The following is a 23,844-nucleotide window of genomic DNA, read 5'->3' on the forward strand; positions in this document are numbered from 1 at the left end:
TTTCACATACATGACATAGGTTTGCATTCTAATAATAGGCTTATACAGGTTTATGTACTTACATGTGTTTATCATGTATGTATATGCATACTTATGCGATTATGCGTTTATATGTATTAAATGTACTTATGTGTTTTATCATAGAGCCAAGTCGAGCGTCTTGAAAAATACTCTAAAATAATGAACATGAAACTGATTTATTTCGTGTTTAGCACAATAATCAAGTACTAAAATATACACATACAATTTTATACACAAACAACGCACCATGAAAACAGTTGATATGCTAATATCCTACTCCAATTTGAAAATCAGAACTCTGAGACTTAATGAATCTTTAAGCTCATCAAATTACATAGTACCATATCCTTTCACTTTATGAACACTCGGTTTCAGAACATGCACAAAGTATCCACTTAAAGGATTCAATTAAGAAGCATGGTTCTGGTCTATTAGCATTTGCCTCCCCCACCCCCATGAGTGCTACTGATTGACTTAAGAATGAACCATAGAGGATTTTTCATCTTTACATATATCACATAGTATTACTGCTAAAAAGTCTTACCTTCCAGGTTTGGTGCTGTATTTCTGTAGTCGTGCTTTAACTTCATCATATGTGAGAAATGCCATGTAACCCGGATGCGTTACAGCTAAGAAATTCCAATTCCGTAAAATAGAGCCCCAAGGCTAAAAATATAAATAAATTAAATATTATCTAGAGAATATCAGCTATCAATTGTATAGCAATCCATCATTTAATACACTTCTTGAAATTCTCTTGGGTATTTTTACAGTGAATGTGAGACTATATGCTTTAGGTTGACCTTTGTTATCTAACAGCAGACATGCAACAACTTATTCCCTTTTTGGAGAAATATGATTAGGCAGAAAACAGATTTCTTAGGAATAGAATACAGAGGGAAAAAAGGAAAACCACATAATCTCTTCTCTACAAATTCTATTTCCAAAGCAGCACTCAAGATCATTGTGAAACACAAACCACATCATTGCAAAATCCTCTAACGTTCAGTAAAAGCCAAAGTCCTTACAAATGGCCTAGAGGACCTTCCAGGGTTGATGCTCAGGTCCCTTTCCATCCCCATCTGCTGTGACTCTCCCTCTTTCTGTCTCTTCTCTGGGTGCACTGCCCTCTCTGCTGTTGGCTTGAGAACAGTTGTGTTGTCTCATCTCAGAGCCTTGGCATTCCTCCACCAGAATTCTCTTTCCCCAAACATCCATGTGATTCCTCTCTCCAAATGTCACTTCCTCAGCGAGGCCTTCTCAGATCATCCAATTTAAGACTGTTACCTCTCACTCTGTTCCTTATATCCCTGTGTGTCTGACTGGTCACTACTGTACCTTCAGACATCTCATTTTATAGAACAAGAAACCATATCGCAAAATGTAAGTGATTTGGCAAAGATTGCACATCAACCATAAGCTACAAGAGAGCAAGAACATGCCTGTCTTGGTTACCAAAGGGATGCCAACACCGATGCACTGTGCCAAAAACAGTGATCAGGCAGGGACAACTGTTGTTGAACAGTTCCTCTAATTAGCGACTTGTCCAAAAGGCCTCGACTCCCAGCATAGTGGTCTTTCCATGGTAACATACGACTATGCTCGCATTTGGTTAATTCTTGCACAGTTATAAAATTAGAAAAGGCTGATGGTTTAGAAGTGAGTTATGCAAAAATCTTTTACAGAAATACACACACACGGTTTGTATCATTTTCTCTTCAATGTGATTAGTTGTCCCTCCAATTACCATGGCTGGAGAAGAAAGGCAGTCAGTGACAGACAGCTTTGCTTGAGGACATGAAAGAATCATCTCTGCCATGTTTTTAAGGCTGAAGCTACATTTATTCCAAGGAATTGGCAGGATACTCTATCTGATGTGCCAGATTATGAACTCAAATCTTCTACATAAAAGAAAAAAAAGGGTACTTTATTTTGCCAAGTGAAAGTTGTTGAAAGAGTCCTCCTAGACATGATTATTGGTAGAGGGCTCCTGCTTTTGTTTGTTTTGAGACTTGGTCTTCATCATTGTAAAGTAAGTTTCAAATTTACAAGGCAAATTCTTCAAAGATTATATCCCTTGAGATGAGGATAACAAGGGAAAGAACGATTTAGTAATGGAGAGTTTTTTAACCTTTTCTGACATAACAAGAAAAATCTTCAGGGTATTTCCCCATCACACTAAAATAACTAATTGGGCAAAAAGGAGCTCTGGAGAACATTATTATGAGAGGTTCTGTCCATGCACTTGAAAAAAAATACATGTTTTTAATTTTCTTCTTAAGGCATGACTAAAAATTGCATAAACAATACTTGGAAGAGTATCAGCATATGTTTTAAAAAAACTGAGAAATAACTGAGCTATTACAGGCACTGGGTTTTGACTTGTTTTGTTCTGCTTCATTTACAAACGACAAGGATGGAAAGAACATAAAATATTCGAGTGACTTCCATTAAGCTTACACAAATTAATGGAAGAGCTGTTAAAAAAAAATGCTGACCTTTATACGGAGCCAATGCACAGACCAAAATGCAAGTGAAGAAGAGATGAAATCAGAGTTTTGAGTCAACTGCTACGGTACTCATCAACCATTTCTTAGCATATAATCCAGAGGGCCAGCTTTTCAGTGCAAAAATATTTATGTAACAGAAAGAGTCCATGTACTGTTTTTCTTGTGAATGCAACCCACAGTCAGAAACACGTGGTAGTTATGTGTTTTTTTGTTTTGGGGTTTTTTTAAAAAGTATTTTGCCCCACTAATGACTTAAAGAAGGAAAAACAAAGTGCTTTGGAGAGTAAGAATTATTTTTGCCATTAGTTCTTAGAGTAAAGGAAATCTTTTCACACACAACAACACAAAATTATTTGGAGGTTCTTAAATGACCACAGAAATCAATGAAGTGAATTAAGGACAGTAGTCCCTCCATTCTCCTGAAATGTGATTATTTTCAACAAGAGCCATTTACTGACTTACAACTTACGCCAGAAGTGGGGCCTCACTGGTCTGCCCAGATACTCCCTCTTGTTCTTTGCCACAATGGCTGAGTTTCCTCCTCTTCTTTTTCTCCCTATTCCATTGATGCTATATACTCCGTACTCACTATTATATTCCCCCACATCACTCATTCCTTGTCTTGCCACCCCTCAAATTTACTGCTCCATTTCTCAACAACTCAGTCTTCTCTAGTAGTGGGGAAAATGGAAAAAAGGAGCAACAGCCCCAGGGAGAGGGAAGCAAAGTCCTGTGTTCCCATTCTAGGACTTCAGCACCTGCCAATCCCAGCATCTCTGAACTACCTGGAGAGGAGAAAGAGAGGGTTAAAGGCAGAAGAAAGAAGAGGAAATGAGGAAGGTAGCCATTGCAAGATCTTTCCAATGACTCCCAGGCATTTGATCCAGTTCTGGCAGAACACCAGGATGAGAGAAGAGAGGAAGAAAGGGTAACTAACATCCAGTTTTCTTACTTCTTTTGCTTCCTAAGCAATTCTCCACTTTATCTCCTAGCCCCTGCTGACACCTTCCTTCAAACCCTCATGCTAGCTCTCTATGTCAAACTCCAATCCTGAGGGTGTACCTGCCCACCTTCAGATCCTACTCTGCTAAAACACCCCACTCTCAACAATTGGGAGCTGCATGGATTCACTGCCAATCAACGACCAATATCGCGGCTGCAGCAAAATACATGTTCACGCAGTTATAGTCTTCGCAGACTTACATTTCTCATACAGAAGACATCACTACAACTTAGGAAAACTATTACTCAATTATTAAAGTTACATAAAAATAAAAGACCAGTAAAAGTTAATATATCTGTTTTTCTATGCATAGAACCAATTTTACCATATTCTAAATCACAGGTATGATTATAGTCAAAGTATTTGAATAATGAACCAAAAGTAGTGAAGAATCTCCGAAATATATATGGGCTAATGAGGGTTCTTTAGCTACTTCTGCAATGTGTTTTAGAAGAGACTAGGTGTTCTTTGGTCCACAGGTAAGATTTACTTTTCACAGGAGCTCTACTTAAAAGATTCTTTTCCTCTTCCATCCCAGTGAGCATAAATAAAATACACAGACCTTACGGTGTTAAGATCACTTGGGCTGTTTCAAAGCGAAACAGCTTATAGGAAAATGTGTGCACATATTAAGCAGCAGTTTGGGTAAGCGTTTAACCAACAGTAAGTTGCCCTCGTATCTTTAATAGATAACTCTAAGCGTTCCAGCATTTAACAAAAAATAACTCTTCCTAGAGTGAACAGTTAGATTTAAGTATGAAAAACCTCAGTTCTCTTCCCTCACAAGGGGAAGAGGCAAAGCACCTACTAATTAGAACGTCTTTGTATCACGTTAATAAAGTATTTGTAAAATGATCAGAAACCTTTAAAAAAAAAAAGGAGAGGTCCCATTATAAAAAGGTCAGTATCAGGTGACACAACCTTTTCCTAAAATGTACCTTAATCACTGAAAAAACAGAGGCTGACAACCTGTGTATAATAAAGGATTCATGAAACTACTGTGAACTGACAATAGGCACAAGCACACTTTCCGCAGTCGCTTATCTAACTTCCTATCCCACGCGCCTCGGCAGAATTAGGATTTTCAAGTTATAAGAAAGTAAAATGTATTCTATAAGTATCGTTGACAAGAGTTAATTTGCCTTCTGTTAAATTAAAAGTTAATCCTATGCAATCTTGTTTTCTTACATAAATCAGTCACTCGATCCTTGCAGGCTGATGCCAAGCGGAGGCATAAATCAAAGAAGCAAAACTCTTCTAACAAGGGCAACATGAAAACCAATATTACACTCTAACATTCGTTGAGAGCATGTTTCAAACAGAATAAATCTTACTCCAGACTAAAATAATAAAAGACTGTGTCAGAATATAAGCAGTCTGGTTTCTGATCAATTTGCCTCACTTACTATACAATTTATATTACTAGAATCGCAAAGATTTTGAGTGGGACTCTTTCATTTTGTGGCTACTTGAATTGAATCCCACAGATGATACACAATTTGGTGGCACAGCCAAATTCAAAATACAAATGTCAAGTCTCCATGTTTAGGGTAATTCCATCAAGATACACCGAAGAACAAAACGACAGCATCCAGCTTTCATCACGATACCTGCTTCAGAATAGCTATGTGAGAACAATTATAAAGGAGTGATTAAGAAAAATAACAATAAACAGGACAAGAAGGTTATTCTCAAAGTCATTAGAGAGAAAACAAGAAAAAATCTAAATTTTCAAAAAGAGATTTGTTAAATTAAGGTCATACTATTTTTATGGAGTATTATATAGCAGCTGAAAATTGATAATTACATTGATGAAAAATATTTATTGACATGGATAAATGTTTATAACACATGGTTGAATGAGCAAAGCAAGATGTACGACAGTACACACCATGACAACCCCTCTGCAGAACAGGATGAAGTTGCTGTTTATTTCCAAGTTCACCATCTCCCTTCTCACCTAATGAATGTGGAGGCAAAGGGGAGACGCTGGATACAACCCCAGTAAGCGCCCACCTGTAGATGTTACATTCTATCAGTTACTGGGCTAAAAAGACAAAGGGAGATACTAAAGGGGGAATTTAAAACAAAGCTCCAGTTACACGAATCTTCTCAAAGCTGACAAGCAAAGGCCAGGCTGACTGCGTCTGCTCCTCCAAACTTCAACCCCAAACTGACAGCAATGATCAAAAACTTACACCAATGACCTGCTTTAAAATTACAGACCATCAAAAATGAGACTATTTCCCATACGTTTGTGTGTGTGCACATGTATGAAAGAGAGACACACACACAAATGCACACATGTACGCCCACACACACACAAGGAAAGGAAGGGAAGGAAGGGAAGATTACGCAAACAGAAAGCTTACCTGAAACAGCCTGGTAAAAATATCAAATTCAAAAACTGAAATGTAGTCATTACAAGTTAAATCAATTGTTGATTTTAGAGCCATTGCTTCCAGGCCAGAGCTAATCTGATGGACCTCATGAAGACACTGTCTGAACACTTTCCACGGGACGATAGTTCTGTGCAAGAAAAAAAAATGAGGAATTGAATTAAGTGTCATTTAAGACATACCTTCCATTGAAACAGCACAATTCAATTATAACATTAACATAATTGCATTTGTGCTAAAAGACAAATAGTTAAGAATATTCTTCATAATTCAGAACACATGTAATGGATTTTGCCAACAGAAATATTTTCCATTTGCTGAGAACAAAAATCTAAATAAATTTTTCTCTTAAACAGTCATTAGTTATCAAGATATTTTTAAAAGTACATCTAAAGAAGGTATTAGGTCAAAGTCCTGTGTGTCTGATCTCTGCATTTGTGTATACAAGATTATTTAAAACTTTGAATCAAGTTAAATTTTCCCCTCTATCTATTTTCATAAAATAATTACATTATGGGTTCTTTGAACAAAACACTCTTTGCTCATGGCACAAAAGGATAATTTGTATCCACTACTTTGAGGAAGTTCAGGTGGAAAGTCATCAAGACATTTGGGCCATAGCTGGACATTTTCTGCAGAGATGAAAGGCACATGTTATCCAACATATTAATGCAAAGGGAAATTTTAATGTGTTTTAACCAATCACACTGCCTATCATATGGAAATTTATTTATTGAACACTAATTCATTTTTACTAAATATCACATACCAAAATTTTTATCAGGTAATGCATTTACACAGTTAAAAACTTAGAAGAGCACAGAGTGGGATCCAGGCAAGTCTCCCAGCCTGTCCCCCACCTGACCCGACACTCGCCCAGCTCCTCCCAACCGTGAAAATAAGGAACGCTCATTATTGATTCCCTAGTTAATTTTCCTCCTTTTCGAATGTTAAATGTCTATTCCTGAATAGGTTAACGAAAGCCTTAGTTCATATTTTTAACATTTTAAGCTGCAGTTTTCACAAGAGGATAGCATAAGAGCTACATACACCCTCTTACAAGATTGCAAATATTTGTCTTAGGTTTTTCTTTACCAGCATCTCTTTAGAAATAAAAGACTCAGGCAGAATGGACTAAGTAGCTCCCATCCTATACCAATCCTCCTAGTGAAGCATCACCATAAATGCACAACTTTCGAATTCATTCAAGAATTCTCTCTTGCAGTGGTTGCCAAAGTTGAGCATGCATCAGAGCCATTGAAGGGTTTGCTAACACAGCAATTGCTGACCCTCAACCCAAGATATTCTGACTCAGTCTGACCGGGATGGGGCCTGAGAACTTACAGTGCTAACAAGTTCCCAAGTGATGCTGATGCTGCTGCTCGTCTGGGGACAACTCTGAGCCATTCATCTATTGTATCCATTAATGGCCAAGGCAAAGCACTGTGGAGCAACATAATTATGGCAATACAAGATATTCTCACTGACCTTGAAGAACACACTTTAGGGTAGAAATAAGATTTGCAATGCGGAAGAATACAGAGGGGGAACATTTAAGGAAGGGCTGGAGGAATTCCAGAGAATGAGCGGTCTGTGGCAAGATGAATAAATTAATGGTGAGACAGCCTGTATTTATAAGAAAGTTTAGGTTTGATATACCATTAAAAGAAAAAAAAAAATATCAGGCTGAATACATCAAAAGGTTTTTCTCTATGTATGAAAAAAACAGGAAACCACAGAGAACCGAAGAGAGACACCACATCAGACACCATTTAGAAGAAACACACGTCAGGCTCTGATTAAGGTTAACAAAATGCCGCTGTTTTAAAAGAACAAGGAAAACTTCTGATAATGTTAGAAGGCTATTGATTTATGGTGAAGTGTAAATATGCAATTATGTCCAGCTTCATTATGGTTAGTGTGGAATTAGTGCCTGAGAAGTACATTTTTCTTTTCCAAATTAAAGTTTCAAATATTCAAGATACAAAAAAGACATGAACCATAATACTCAAAGTAAAAAAAAAAATTTAAATAAAGAACTACTGATTTAAGAATGGCATATGTTTTATCTTTGGTATGGAAATGTTAAGAGAAATTTGCCTCGTGTTATAAAAAGTAAATTGGCCAAACAGATACCTTCAATGTCTGTTACTGTAAAAAAAAAAAAAAAAAAAAAATTATCCTCATCTCAGTATTTAAGATGCATGCAGACCATAACTCTTTTGAATGGTTTCTCAGGGTAAATTCTAAAAAAAAAAGTACAAACTTCTAAAGTTGTAGTCTAACATATCATTTTGAAACAACAATTTACAAAGGGGCAAGCGACATTTCCACAGTACTTGCGTAAATGAGCCTTCTTCACAGATCGCTTGTGATAAACCTAAGGTCTACACAAGCATTCACTGGAACCGTAATTAAGGGTAGAAACAAAGCTTAAGAAGAGAGGGCATTACCTGCTTAACTTTCCATACAGCACATTTGTACACAGATAGCCCTCCTTAGATCAGCTGAGCCAAAGACCCACCACTGGGAGAAGGTGGCAGGAGGGGGTCTCATAGTGAAGAACAGAATAGAGTACAATGACTTGTTTAAAAAAAAAAGCAAAAGATTGTTCTAAACTGTTGCACTAAGGATGTAAACTTCCCAGAGAGGATTTCAAACTGCTACCACCTTCTTTCCTGAGGTGTATAGGGGGAGGGGAAAGAGAGAGGATGACTTTTCACACCTTAAACTGCAGCAAGGTGACAGAGTGGTGGTTTCTACGACCTCTTCCCCTAGTGACGAAGCAAGTGAGAGAAAACATTCGTACAAATTGTTTTACAAATATGTAGAAATTTCAGTATGCTGGCAGAGACCTGGGAAAAGGAAAGAGCAAGAAAAGAACAGAACAGAAAAGGGCCAGCTAAGCTTCAGGCTCTCACCAATCTAGAAATACTTTAATCCATACTTTTACCACTCACAATTATGAATCACTTTAATTACAAGTTGAATTAACTTTAAAATCCACTGAAAAGCACAAGTAACTGTCAACCCACAAAGAATGGACTACGAGACCAGTGAGTAGCCAGGTACTTGTAATAAGATGATTTTAGAATCTTTAGACTTCCAATAGGAGTAAGAGCTGCCATTTACTGATGATTTACTATCTGCCAATCACCAAGTTAAGTACTTTATATCTATTGCCTGATTCTGTCATAGTAACACTATGAGGCAGATAATATACTGACCCTCATGATACAGATGAGGAAACTGAGGCTTAAAGAGGTTAAGTGACTTGCCCAAGAAAGACCTTTTATGTGCCAGGCATTGTGCTAGGTTCAAAACAGGAAAATAAATAAATCAAACCACAATGCAACAAGTGGAAAGACTTGTAAATAAATTATGTTATATCATGTGCTAAGGTTATCAGAGAAAAAGACGCATATGCCACGGGGATCCCATGGGATGGAGCTCCTTGAGAACAGAAACTGTATCCTATTCACCTTTGCCCAAGACAAACAAGGTATGCAACTAAAATCTGTGTAATTAAATTAAACTGTGTCTAAAGAAGGCAAGGGAGTGTTTCATGGAGGAGGAGCCCAGATATTTGATTGTGCTACCACACTTGCTTACTACACAGCGGTCTTTTGATGATGGAAAAAAAGTGATAGTCTATTCATGTAATGTCAGGAGAGGTAAGAACTTGATAAATATAAGGCTATATTACAATTCTGTTATCAGATAATGGGTCCTGGTCTATCTACCAAAAAAACAAGACTAATTGTCTTCTTTAAAGTCTTGAAAATAGAGTGTCCTTTCAGAGAAAATAGGATCAAACAGATACAGGTAAACAAAACTGAAAAGGGGTCAGCAGGTCAGCAACTGACAAATCACTCCATCTTCCAGGCTTGTCCTCTCCTCTGTAGAAGTGGAGGAGGGTAGTATTCTAAATTTGAAAATCCTGCAGTTTTAAGACAAAAGTAAAAGGAGTGGAAGACAAACAATGTTAGGAGATTGTTACCAAAAAGAATGGCAAAATATTTTCATGAAACCACAAACTCATAAAAGGCTATAGGTTTTATTTTTAACTCATATAAAAAAAAATCCATAGGGACCGGCCTGGTGGCATAGTGGTTAAGTTCACGTGCTCTGCTTCAGCAGCCTGGGGTTTCCCATTTTGGATCCTGGGTGCAGACCTACACACCACTCATCAAGCCATGCTGTGGCAGCATCCCATATACAAAGTAGAGGAAGACTGGCACAGACGTTAGCTCAGCGCCAGTCTCCCTCAAGTAAAAAGAGGAAGATTGGCAATACATGTTAGCTCAGGGCCAATCTTCTCACCAAAAACAAAAAACTCCAGAAAATAAAGGAGTGAATCTCAACAAAGGCTAGTGTGTTTGGAAACAGAAACTTTCAAATACTTCTGAAGTGAATGAGAATTTACACAGCATTTCTAGAAGGCAATTTGGCAGTAACTTTCAAATGCCTATAAATTTTGACCCAGAATGCCTACGTTTAGGGATTTTGCCTAAGAGGAAAAATCAATACACAGCAGTAAAAAGACTCATCTGTAATTCTCTTCAATACAGTGCTGTTCATAACAGCAAAATATTAAAAGCAAATATATTCAATAGTAATAATAAACAAACTATATCCATAGATTAGAATATTTTACAGCAACTAACAATTGTGTGGGAAAATATTTATTGTCATGGAAAAGTGTCCATGGCACACTAAATGGGAATAGCATTTTTAAAATTGTGTGTCTTTTATGATCCAATGCTAAAAACTATCTAGAATGTCTGGAGAGATCAACACAAATTGTAATTGATAAGTGTGGTAGGATTATATGTGATTATTTTACTTTTTTCTATATTTCTAATATGCCCTAATGGCTTAAAAGAGTAAAAGATACACTAAAACTGCTTTACAATACATTATATAATCATAGAAAGAATTAAAAACCAAAATTAGAATACTATTTGCCTGTGGTTTTATATCTAGGAAATACAAAATAGTTTATAAACCATGAGAATTAATGAGAGAATTCAAAATGGTTGCTGAATATAAGACCAATATACAAAAATCAGTTGTATTTCTATATATAAGCAATATATAATTAGAAAACAACACTTAAAAATACTTGACCTTTACAATACCACCTGAAAACATCAAATAAATAGGAATAAAGCTAACAAAAAATGAGCAAAGCCATAACATAAACACACACACATACACAGAGAGTTAAAAGACATAAAGGGACATAACACTTTAATGGACTGGTGGACTCAACATTGTAAAGATGTCAATTCTCCCCAAGTTGATTCTTAGATTTAATATAACCCCCCTCAAAAATCCCAGGAGACATTTTTGTAGTAGGAATGGATAAGGTGACTCTAAACTTTATAGGGAAATGCCAAGAGCCAAGAATAATGAAGCCAATCCTCAACCAGAAAAACAGCGGCAAGCTTCTGCTCCTTTACGTTAATGAAAACAATGCAGCACTGGCACAGGGATGAGCAAACACACAGATAGGACAAAACAGAAAGTTTAGAAACAAATGCAACCGTATCTGGACACTGGAGGTATGACATCAATTATATATAAACAGCAGTGGAGAATGGACGATATTTTCAATAAATGTTGCTGGGTCAAATGGATGTACATATGGATGAAACTGAATCTTGACTCCTACCAAATAAAAATCAATTTTAGATTCACCTTAGACCTAAATATGAAATATAAAACAATAAAGTTTTCTGGAAGAAACTTAAGAGACTGTCTTATGCATGCATTACTTTGGAGCAGGCAAAAATTTAAACAGAACCCAAAATGGGGGTCAAAGGATAAAAGGAAAAGACAAATTAAAAACCTGTATTCATGAAAAGATACCATTAACAAAGTCAAAAAGAAAGCCACATATTGGGAGAAACTATTTACATACATAAAATTAACAAAAGATTCACATCTATAATATATAAAGACAAAAAAGCAATTGTCCTTCAGTATATTTTCTCTGAAAGTTCAGTGACATGTGGTAGGTTCCTAATACACATGAAACACAATAGCTCACAGATCACAGCAAGATGGCCTTGATTTGCTGAGGTCAGACTGAACAAAATTAAGAAATTATATACTCTAAAAGTAGAAAGTCCTGCCACAGCAGAGCTTAGGTAAGGCTTTAAAATGATCTTACCTTTAGCATTAAGAGCCCAGCTTGTCTTACAAACTAACAAAAAAGTCTGCGATAATGCTGACTTTAAAAAGCTTTATTTACTTTGCCATTAAGCTTTTACCAGCAGAACTTGGTTCCAAAGAACCGGAGAGAGTCTCAGATTCTACCCAATTTCAAGCTAAGGAGTTAGCTGATCAGTTTCCTGGGTGCTGGCAGAAGACACAGCGTTTCTGGCTCTGAGCCAAAGGACTCTGTTCTCCCAGCAAAAGCAGTGGTCAGAGCATCAGCATTTTCTGGACTTGCCCCCTGGCCTCTAACTCCCATAGGAAGATGCAGAGAGGGCCAGGTGACATCTTCGCGCACAGTGGGTTTGTAACTGGAAAGGAACCAAGACTTTAGGGAGCCCAAATATTTTATAACGGTCAGTAAGTGTGTCTGTTCTTTGATCTGGAGAGAATACTACCTCTATCTTCTGGGTCAGGAAGCAAGAGTGCTCTTTGTTCCAAAAGGAGAAACTGTCTCTCTACCTGCCAAGGTAGAAACATCTAGCAGAGAAGGGAACAAATGTTCAGAGGAATTAAAAATCAGGACCTTTTTGAATCCAGAGGCACATTATTAAACACTTTATAAGAAAATAATTCTTGCTCTGAATACAACATAAGAACTTCTGAGAAGGAAAAAATAAGTGACTTAAAAACTCTGTTTTAATGAATTAAACTGATCAACCGACTAGAACTAAGAAATAGAGAAACATGAGTCAAGAGGCAAGGGTGGCCATGAACTGGAGGGGAGCACATCTAACCTGGGCAACTGGCACCCAGGTCGAGCTAATTGGGGCCCTGTCAGAATTCACATCTAGTGTTGCCCTCACTCTCAACTTTTTAGTGAAATTCAATACAATATTTTTGCGTAAAATCAATAATTTTTCAAAGTTACCAACTAACTTTTTAAAAAATTTAAATACTGCATAAGGCCAAGGAAAACATTCCACAGGCTGTCGATCTGCAAAGTCTCATAAACATGCTGGCAAATTTAAAATCCTATCTTTATTCTATATTCTTTCCACAACCTCAAGGCCATATATGCAACCTACTAACAGATGTCGCCATGTGGATTTATCTGTATGCATGAGACTAAACACATGCCAAACAGAACTGATCTGATAGCCAAATCTCTTCTTCCTATTTTTACTGTCTCCGTGAACGGTACCCAATTGTTTGAGCCAGAGACTGAGGCATGGCATTGAACTCCTTCCAATTTCACCTCCCATATCTTGTAATGAAGCATGATTAATTTTATCTTCATGGCATTCTCAAATTCATGCACTTCTTTAATTAATTAATGTGTGTGTATATATAATCTTAAGTACATTATTATAATCTCTACTTAGTTTCCAGCAACAGTCTCCTTCCTCTCTCCTAATTTATCAGTTTCTAAAGTATGTGAGGGGTTAGGGTTGAAGGAGGCAGTCATAGATCCCAGGAGGTAGGCAAGATGATCCTTTTTAGGATGAGGAAAAAACACTGAAATTCTACTTGCATTTTTATATAATTTAAAAAAGTTATACTATAATGCATCTTTTATTTGTATTATATATGAGAATACACATTTATTTGTAGAATAGTAGACATGTATTTTTCTGTATATGTATGTATGCAGACGATAGATACTATACGCTCAAAAAGTATTCAGTAATAAGTTAGTAATAAAGAATACAATTGAATGAGTTTGGGAACCACTGCTCAAATTCATTATCCAAACTTCAGCAAGAGCAACCCACCTAAAATGCAAGCGTGACCACTTCCCTACTTAAAACTCATCAATGGGTCCCCAGTGTTCTCAGCACTCCAAAGAACAGAGTTTTAAAAGTGCAACTTTGTCTATGGAACAACCAAATGCAAAGGCCAGAAAGAGACAGAGCTTTCAAAGCATAGTCCAAGAAAGAATAACAATTTTAAGTACTTTGGTCCTTGAGGCAGGGGAATTCCCCTGGTGGATCACAAACCACCACCCCTTATGTAGATTCCATGCTCGCCAAGAAATGTTCTGGATAAGATATGGCTCCACATATAATTTACTACACTATCATCATTTGCCTGACAGTAGCATTAATCGTTGTAAATTAATAAAACCATTATTCTGGGTTATAAATCAGTTTGTGAGCTCAGTTAAACTGTGTCCATTCTCTAATCATACTCTTGGACTCTAAGGAAATCATGTTTCATGGGTGAGAACCAGAACCTACATCATGGTGATTTCACTGGGGTACATGTCACTTACTGGGGAGTACAGTGAAGAGAAGAAGGAAACAGAACAAAACAACAACAAAAAGAAGAAAAACACCAAACGCCATTTACAGAACCTTGAAGTAACTCTATCTTTCACAATTCAGTCCCACTCGTGGAATTCTCCGCTGAACGGACTGCATTCTCCTTATTAACACATGTGCAACTCATACAAAATACCAGCCCTCCATATCGCTCTAGTAAGTAATTAACTCACGACAGTCGTGTGTCACTTAACGACAGGGATATGTTCTGAGAAACGCATCGACAGGTGGCTGATCATTGTGCGAACGTCACAGAGTGCACTTACACAAACCTAGATGGTATAGCCTCCTACACACCTAGGCTACATGGTACTAATCTTATGGGACCCCCGTCATCCATGTGGTCTGTCATTGACCAAAATGTCATTACGTGGTGCACAACTGTATCTGTGACATACCTTAGGCACTTTCCTAATGGGACAGAACTGATTGTAAATTTTTATCATCTTTATATACTGTATTCCTCAAGTTGAATACATACTGCTTAAAGACAGAAAGTTATAATTTCACAACTTATTTGCTTTTCCTATCTAGGGATCTTGTTACAATGAGCTGAACAAAATAGCCCTGCAATTTTATTTTCCTTATTGATATAAAGATAGTTTGATTTTTCAAAACAGGCAATAATAGGAATTGACCAAATAATAACAATATTAAATAGCAATTCTTGAGTTTATTTCAGTTCTTTTCTTCCCTCTTTCTCGCTAGAGCTCCTGCTACACAGTTTCTTTGTAACAGTCCTTGATTTCTATCATGCACCTCTCCTTTAATTAAATATGACTAAGTTGCCTTTTCTTTGATTAGAGGGAAAACTGATCTAGTTAATATGCTAGAAAAACATGTCTTTCTCTTACTGGAAAGGTAAAGAAACCATGGTCATTTGTTTCTTACTAAAAGTGAAAGGAAAATACAGGAAACCAAAGAAGGTCCATACCACTTCCCCAGGAAATCAGGGGTAGAGGCAATGAACTGAGCTATAAATAGATCATCATTTTTCCATGGTAAGCAGGTCAGTTTCTTATAGTCTACCTTACTTTTACATAGGGATACACACAATTTTAGAAAGCTTTCATCTCCTTTTGGATTTAGCTTTTAAATTTCTAGGAACTGTGGAACCTCCATTATACAAAGTTGACTATTGATTATATCAGTTGTAGAATAATTAATAAATATACTCATAGGGTTCTGAGCAAGATTGAAGGTTTAAATTGGTTAATTACTCTACAACACAGAGTGCTTACTATGCACCAGACACTGCTCTACCTGCCTTAGAGGTAGATTTCAGCTCTTTTAACCTTTGCAACAACCCTAGATAGTAGGCATTACTGTTGCTATCATCCACATTCCACAGAGGAAGAAACTGACGGCTGGAAAAACCAAGTAGCTTGCCCAAAGTCAGAAAGCTAGTAAATGCTGCAGTGGGCACCTGAACACAGACGGCGCGCCTGCACACCCACCCCCAAGCACACTGCCTCTCGACAAAGCAAGCGAGCACATTCCGCCTCTCCTCTCTCTCACATGCACAGGCTCACACACATTCCTCTACTGCTCAACTCAGTTGAAGGAAAGAGCAGCAGCTCCCGGAGGGCTAAACATGAGACACTGTACTGAGCTACTTCCGGAAACACAGACATGAATGAATAAGCCTGACTCCATGGAGTTTATAGTCTAATGGGAAGTAAGATAACTAGACAGACAATCTTGACAGAGTAACAAATACAGAGGATAAATAAGAGCTTAGAGGAGTAAAAGATCTAATAATATCAATAAGGGATAGAATCATGAGCAAGACAACTGTGAGGGACAAGTGAGAACTTTTATGCCAGAGATTATAAAAATCTTCAAGCAGAAGGAGCAACATGGGCAAAGACAGAAACCTGTAATTGCTGATGTGTCAGGAAAGAGCCAAATAATCCAACTTGACTGAACAACAGGACATAAGTAAAGGAGGAGAGAACTTAAATGGTAGAAAAATGCACGATGAACTTGACCCACAGTTACTGAGCGTCTGTTATATAGACAGTACCCAAAGGACTCATTCAATAGCCATTGAAAGAATAATGCTTAAATCTTATACTGAAAATGGAGCCAGCATATGTGAATGCATTGATCACAGAGTTTGACATAAAATAACTCTAATAAATGTATGTTTTTACTAATTTTTGAATAAAAAATTCAACAAGGAGCTTCATAATCAAACAGGAAAACCCATATAGTAAACATAAATTCAATAATATAAATGTATTTAAAATATAACAGGAACACAAAGCATAAAGTAATTAAAGGCAAACATGTGGGAGGGTGCATATTAGTAGGAACAATCCAGAAAAGAAGACTTCTGAGCTAGACCAGAAGAGAGTCAAAATTCTACAAAGGTGAAAAAGAAAGGGGGGAGAGAGGCATGCCAGGGAGCAGAAGTGTAAGAACCGATGACAAAAAAATCAATTTGTAGATAATAAAGTTATTGAAAATTCTGAGCAGAGAACAAACACCATCTACCCAAGCACTCATCCACACATTCAGTCACACAGGCTGCTGACAGTAAGGAGAGCTTACACACTCCAGGAGATGTGCCATGCTCTGAGAAATAAAACTCAGTAAGGCACATCCCTGCCTCCCAGAAATCTTTCTAGTCTCCTGGAAAATGTGAACATGTCAGCAGTTCACTGCAGTGCAGTCTGACAGAGGTGCGCACAGGTCCCTGAGAGCACAGAGCAGGGGTGTCCACCTTAGAATGGGGAGTCAAGGAAAGCTGCCAGAGTGGCAACTCTGGGTAGGGTGTGGGCGACTGGCTTCCCCAGCAGTGGGTGTAAGAGAGGGAAACAAAGACACTGATGTGTGAAAAAAGAAGCATGTTAGGAAATAAGTGTGGAGTGTTAAGCAGTTTACTTGTGTCTTTGAGGATGAGCGGACCACAAACAGATGAACCCAGCAAAAACAGTTCCCGGAGCTTGTCATGTTAATGGGATTTTGGACTTTAACCCAGAATTAATAATGATTCATAGAAGCATTTCAGGCAAAACAAATTAGAATGATGAGTTCTGCTTTTTAAAGGGCTCACTGGTTTCACTAAGCAACACAACCGGATAGGTTACTGAAGATAGAGAGAGCAGTCAGAGAGCTGCTGCAGTAGTCCAGGGAAGAACTCAAACTTGAACTTGAAGAACAGAACTTGAAGGAAAGGAAGCATGGGGAGGAGAAGGTGCATAGAGAGATTCAGGAGTTAGAACCCTCGGTTCTTGCTGAATCATCATCTGCTTGGAAACGCATGTCTAAATCTCCTCAATGACAAGAAGTCCTCATTACGAGCAGCCCAGGAGCTGCTAGCAGACTTGCTTAGACAAATGACTGTCACCCAGAGTCTAATCACATTAATGTCTTTTTTCTTTTTTTTAAAGCTAATCATACATCTTTGGAGCCTCATCCTTAAGGTTTCTGAATTATAAACTACTAATCCAGCATGCGAAGACGCAGTTTGGTTTGGCTCATGTTACAGAATTTACTTAGACACATTTATTCAATAACGTCACTGCTCTTTTCCTACATATTTCTACTGTCTCCTGGTCAACAGACTAAGAGAACAAAAGCGGGATTCAACTATTAAAACATTCAATGAATTTGCATAAAAATCTAACAAATGCAAAACCTCCCAACCGGTTTCCCATGACACATGATGTGTTAGTGATCCCTGGGGACTCCGGGCTGGCAGAGCCTCTTGGCGGCAGGGGCCAGGTCCTGAGCAGAGGTGGGCCTGCCGTGACGTCAAGAAGGCCTGGAAGCAGAGAGATGAAGCAGGGGGCATATGACCCCTAAAGAGGTTTGTGTGCCTGCTGCCTGTGTTTACGAGATCTGAATCCTAACATCGCCTTTAGGAGTTTTACAAAGTTTTCTGAACAATAGCTTTTTGCCAAATTTAACTCAATCTTAATATTCTGTTCTTGCTGACAATTGTTTTTGGGAAAAAAGTTACAGTAATACTAGTTAAGCTAAAAGCTGCTTTATAAAAATCATAATCTGTCTATTTTTAGAACCTACCTCTCAATGGTTCTGTTTTTGGAAAGAATACTGCTTTCAAGTTTAAAGGCACTTGGTTAGGTCAAATGAAAGCAGGCTTACATGTCCTCAATACGCAGCGAGATAAAGAACGGAAATACTTCCATAGGAGAACTAAGTTATGCAAAAACACAAACTACTATTAGAGCTTAAGGAAGATAAAGGAATTTAAAGTTCTGAAATCACTCATTTACTGGGTTCATTCATTCAATAAAATATAATGGAACTATAAGGTGAAAATCCTCAGAGAATATAAAGATGTCTTCTCCAATGATCTAATAAAAGAATCATTAATTTTGATGACTATAGAAATACATCTGAGTTCCAGAAGGAGCTTTAAATTTGGCTCTCATCCAAAAATAAAAATGTTACAAGCAAATCAAGCAATTTTCTAAAATAAGTGAAGACAGGAGACAAAGGCACAGGGTTGGGAGGAAGGGAGAGTATTTAATCTGTATTTCAAGAATGCCCCATTTGATTCACTAGTGGTTTCACTCATGTAGCAGTTGGACAGAAATTTCAGCCTCTTGATGTCTGTGGTTATAAATAAAGGGAAATAAAGATGTCTCAATGCATAATTCTCTGTGTCTTGAGGTGCCAGCAAAACTAACTCCTCTCTTGGAAAACGTGTGAGTAATCTGTCTATTTTTTTAACTGACCTTTTGGCAAGCAAACAATTTTATAACAGTAGAATTCTCAGTTTTCAAAAAGAAACACCACAAACAATTTGCCCTATAGGTTTTCTTAAAATTTTAAGATAAAGTTTATTTTGAAGTCACCAACTGTTTGCATTGGCTCAGTGCTAATATATGAGCTGTAACTTCAAGAACTCCTCGCAGCTCCTCTCTCCAGAAGGCCATCCCTTCTGCCTCCTACCAGTCACAAATATTTAATTAGCATACACTTGACCGCTATTCTAATAGATGAGAAGGAACGTTTTCTCTTTTTAATTTCTCATTTGTGAATGCATATAGGAGCATTACAAATAGCTAAATTTCTGGGACACAATGTCTGTGTTAATGGCAATAACCACATTTCCTCTTCTAGTGCCTAAGAATAATTCAGAATACAGTTTATTTAAGAAGTGGGTTAAAGGTTTTAATATTTTCAAAACCAAAACATTATGTACCTAATAAAATGTGCATTGCTTTATGTAAATATATTCTAATCATGGCGGTAGCTATAGATAAAGAGCACTTCATAAAGAAAAAGGAAAGAAAACCCAATGTTACAGTTAATTCACCAGCATCAGAGGGCTACGATCATCAAAAGTGTAGATCAACATTTTATATGTCTCCTATCATCAGCTAATGTATAAATACAGACTTTTAACTACAGGAATGAAAACAGAAATCTATGTGTAAGCAATCACTCTTCCTCCTTAACACTCAGCCAGGATTCTGCCTGTGTTGAAGGACATTCTTAGGGCACTACCTCATCAAAGGGACCCTTAAAAGGCTAGGCAAGAAACCATTGCCTCTTGATGCTCAGTTCTTGATCATCTCACTGAGAGATTCCCAAGAAAAACCGTGCAAGTTTTATTTAAATTATACTGACTTTAGACATTCAATCCCTAGTATTTACTTAACTCACCAGAGCTTGTGTCTGGGTAGGAAGTACCTAAAGGAAACATCTTTAGCTACTTTGTGATAGAAGGCAACTTTGTGATAACCTTATCCTCATTTTCATATCTTGTTTACACATGTATACTTTCTGTGCAATGAGACAAAGCAAGTCTAAATACAGGCCTTTTCCCACCTTGATTTCAGATCTTAACCAAGCTTAGACACCACCTCCTCCAGGAAGTAGTCCCTGATCCTGAAATCCTGAAGCAACTGTTCCCCTCTTGGAATCATCACAACTTATTTACGCCGTTTTTAAAATATCTATCCCTTCTGCCTTTTATTCTGTGTATGTGTTTTATGCATGTACCGTTACAAAAAGTTATGAGCTTCCCATGTAGAGAGACTCTATCTTACATACCGCTGCTTCTTAGAGCAAACTCTAACTCAAATGCTCATCAAATAAGTAAATGTCGTATAACTGACATTTACTTGGTAATGACATAAAACTATCCAGCTATTGAGGTATACTTTTGGTGGCTAACTTAACAGAAAAATTAGCAATCAAAACACTTATCAAAAACACTCAAGTACATTCTCAAAATACCCAAGTAAGATCTATACCATATGGAATTGGAGGCAGGATTAGGCCATTTTTCAAAGATGGAGCCAAACTGTGAAATGATTTGTACTTACTTGTCCCCAAAAAACTTTCTCCAGAATTCTGCAGCATCTGCTTTCGTGATTCGAAAGGTATCTCCCTGGAATTGCCCATTAGGAAAGATTGCCTTGATTTCTGCCAGCATGTGACTGAAGATAAGGGACAGTTTTGTGAGATTTCGTCTGTAGACACAAGGGAGGAAAAATGAAGGGAAAAAATAAATATATATATGCATGTCAGTTTTAATGGGAATATACATTATAAAAAATAAAATTAAGTACTGTATCAACCTAGATCTTGGTGGCTGGTCACGAACCTCAACTTAATGTCCTTAAAAACAATGTTGATAAAAACTGTATATTTAAATTCCTATCAGGCTTTCACTTATCACTCATCCATACCCATGTGCTCACTCATGAACAAGATAAATTACATGAGTTTACTATGAGAGAGGGACACCTAAAAAAATCATCATCAGATATAAATGCTAAACACAAAAGAGAGTGTGACTATTTCTAGCAATGACTAATCTAATAAAGATTTGTCATTACAGGAGAATCCAGGAAGATAAGTAGTTGTTTGACAGATGACAGACCTGGAATGGACAGAAGGGGAGGGAGCGAAGGAAAGGAGAAGGTATTTTGGCAGTAGGAACAGCATGTTCAAAAGTACAGAGGGCTGGAATAGAATGGTTTGTACAATATCTTGCCTAAGTAAGGCTGGTGAAGAGCAGAAGGCGACTGGAGGAAATGGCCTGCGACAGGATGAGGACGTGTGGTTGGGACATGACATAAAGAGGCATCTGAAACAATGAACACAGCTTCTGTCAAATACACTTGCCACTCCTACCTAAAAATCAGAGTTTCTGATGTCGAGTTCCAGATATGTCATATTTTAGAAGCTCCCTGGGCAATTCTAACGTACTCCCCTCCTTAAGATCCACTGCTACAAAGAACTGGGAGCCAAAATTGATTAAAAAGCTTAAGGAACTGATCAAGTCTCTGTTTTAGAAGGAAGTTATGGTACTATGAAAAAACGGTTCGGGATGGAGGGAAATGCAGGTGTCATCTCTATTCTGATTTTCATGGTAAGTTCAGGGGATTCTCACGATTCAAAACAGGATTCCTACTTCAAAACGGCGGTATCATCGGCACTGCCTCCTACCAGAGCATACGTTTACAACATTAATTACGCTTATCAGTCCACAACTGCTAGTGCCAGATAGTAAGGAAACAACTGAAACACAAGATACTACAAAAAACTTTTCAGTCTTGGACCGACCTTGCTTCTTTATATTCCTGTTTACTCAGAACCACCAGAACTCAACAGGCACACCTATAACATCTTTTCCTTTGGAAGCTTCAGCTGCTTTTGTGTGTGTGTGTTGAGGGGTCGGGGGTGAGTGTGGGGAGGAGGCATCTGCTTTAGAACTAAAGTAAATATAGAGGAAAATTAACAGAGAAAGCCATCAATCTGCAATGCACACAAAACCAATGCTTCAACAGGCCTTTGACATTGAAAGTTGTGGTTCTTTGCCTCATTTTTACTCACGTACCTGTGTTTAATTAATCTCAAATAAGCAAAAAAAGCCATTTTAGGTACCAAGGAGATCATATGGTATGCACCCGTCTATAAAGTCAATGGGTGTCACTCTTTCTAAAACATTTACAAAAGAAATATATAGCTTCCTATAGAAGAGGAAAGAGGAACACAGAATAAATGAAGGCATTTGTGATAAAAAGTGGTAAAAGTAGGAATGAAGAGCAAGCAATAAAGTATAAACTAATCTACATCTCAACAAATTCATCTCTATTGGAAAACCCAAAATGTCCCAATTTCCACAAGCGTTATTAACTATGAGAAGATTTATGAAAAACAAGGGTCAGAACTCAGGCCTTATTTTAGTGCTGAACGGGAACAATAAAAAATCTGCAAAATCATGATGGTTACACAGAATGTTCTATCATTTCTTAGACTCAGCCACACTTAAGCACAACTCAGCCTCATCCAGATGTAAAACTTTTTTAATTAGTTGAATCTTTCATATTCTTATTTATGTCAACACACCCTCATTTAGATGATGGAAGATATAAAAAATTCAGTCTTAGGAAATGAAAAGCGAACTGCTGAACTATCAAAGGAAAGGACTGTGGCCAATGCACACTGCAACTGACTTTTGAAATCTGAGCTTAAGGAAAAACATAAAGTCACTTTAGAAAATCTGCAATAAATTTATTTCTATAATTAGGCAAAAGGGTTAATTTTCCACCAAACTTCCAATTCATACAGAAGAAAGAAGAGAAGTCAAGATGGCTATAATTAGGGTAAAGCAACTGTTCCTTATTTTCTGAACCGGTTGCTCTCCATCCTCTTGTTTCTTTGTTCTTTAATCATCGCCAAATGTTTTTCATTTTTATTTGTTAGCTCTCAGGTCTGAAGCACAATGCCAGTGAGCAGCCATCTGGGATATTAGATCCCCTGGCTATGTAGACACTAAAATTTACAGCAGAAATAATAACATCGTATCTTTATAATTTACAGGCTGGAAGCTCTAGTGATCACTGGTACCCATAACCAATCACTGCTTAATTTTAAAATGTGCATATAGTTCAATTTTCTTGTTCCTGCAAGTGGATCAACACATTTTTATCTGACTTTTTGTATAAACTAAGGCAGTCAAAATATAGATTTTGCCTTTAGTCTTCAAAGAAATTCAAATTCAGGTTGTTGAAAATATGCGAATGCAACAGTTTCATATTACTTTATTTTTCACATATACAAGAATATATATATATATATATTTAGTGTGAGGAAGATTGGCCCTTAGCTAACATCTGTTGCCAATCTTCCTCTTTTTGCTGAGGAAGACTGGCCTTGAGCTAACATCTGTGCCCATCTTCCTCTATTTTATATGTGGGATGCCTCCCACAGCATGGCTTGATGAGCGGTGCCAGATCTGCTCCTGGGATCTGAACCTGAAAACCCCAGGCCACCAAAGCACAGCGTGTGAACTTAACCACTACGCCATGGGGCTGGCCCCTATATTTTTGTATCTAACTTTTAAATACATGCACACCATACTTATGTAAATAATCACTCTCCAAATCCACTGTTTAAAAGATTAATTTACAGAAGTTGCCATCCACACC

At 37.4% G+C, this 23,844-nt stretch overlaps 1 protein-coding gene across 8 annotated transcripts in view; it reads right to left on the reverse strand.

Moving 5' to 3' along the window:
- Positions 1-23,844, reverse strand: part of CBLB (Cbl proto-oncogene B) — a 190,725-nt gene that overhangs the window by 83,291 nt on the left and 83,590 nt on the right. For all 8 annotated transcript variants that reach the window (XM_046658874.1, XM_046658873.1, XM_046658872.1 and 5 more), the window contains exons 4-6: positions 20,731-20,877; positions 5,907-6,063; positions 566-687 (exon numbers count right to left, since the gene is read on the reverse strand). In XM_046658874.1, the coding sequence (XP_046514830.1) occupies positions 566-687; positions 5,907-6,063; positions 20,731-20,877 (426 nt within the window). The remainder of the gene's footprint in view (positions 1-565; positions 688-5,906; positions 6,064-20,730; positions 20,878-23,844) is intronic.

The sequence above is a fragment of the Equus quagga genome, chromosome 4 (genome assembly GCF_021613505.1).
Source record: "Equus quagga isolate Etosha38 chromosome 4, UCLA_HA_Equagga_1.0, whole genome shotgun sequence".
In the NCBI taxonomy this organism is placed as follows: domain Eukaryota; kingdom Metazoa; phylum Chordata; class Mammalia; order Perissodactyla; family Equidae; genus Equus; species Equus quagga.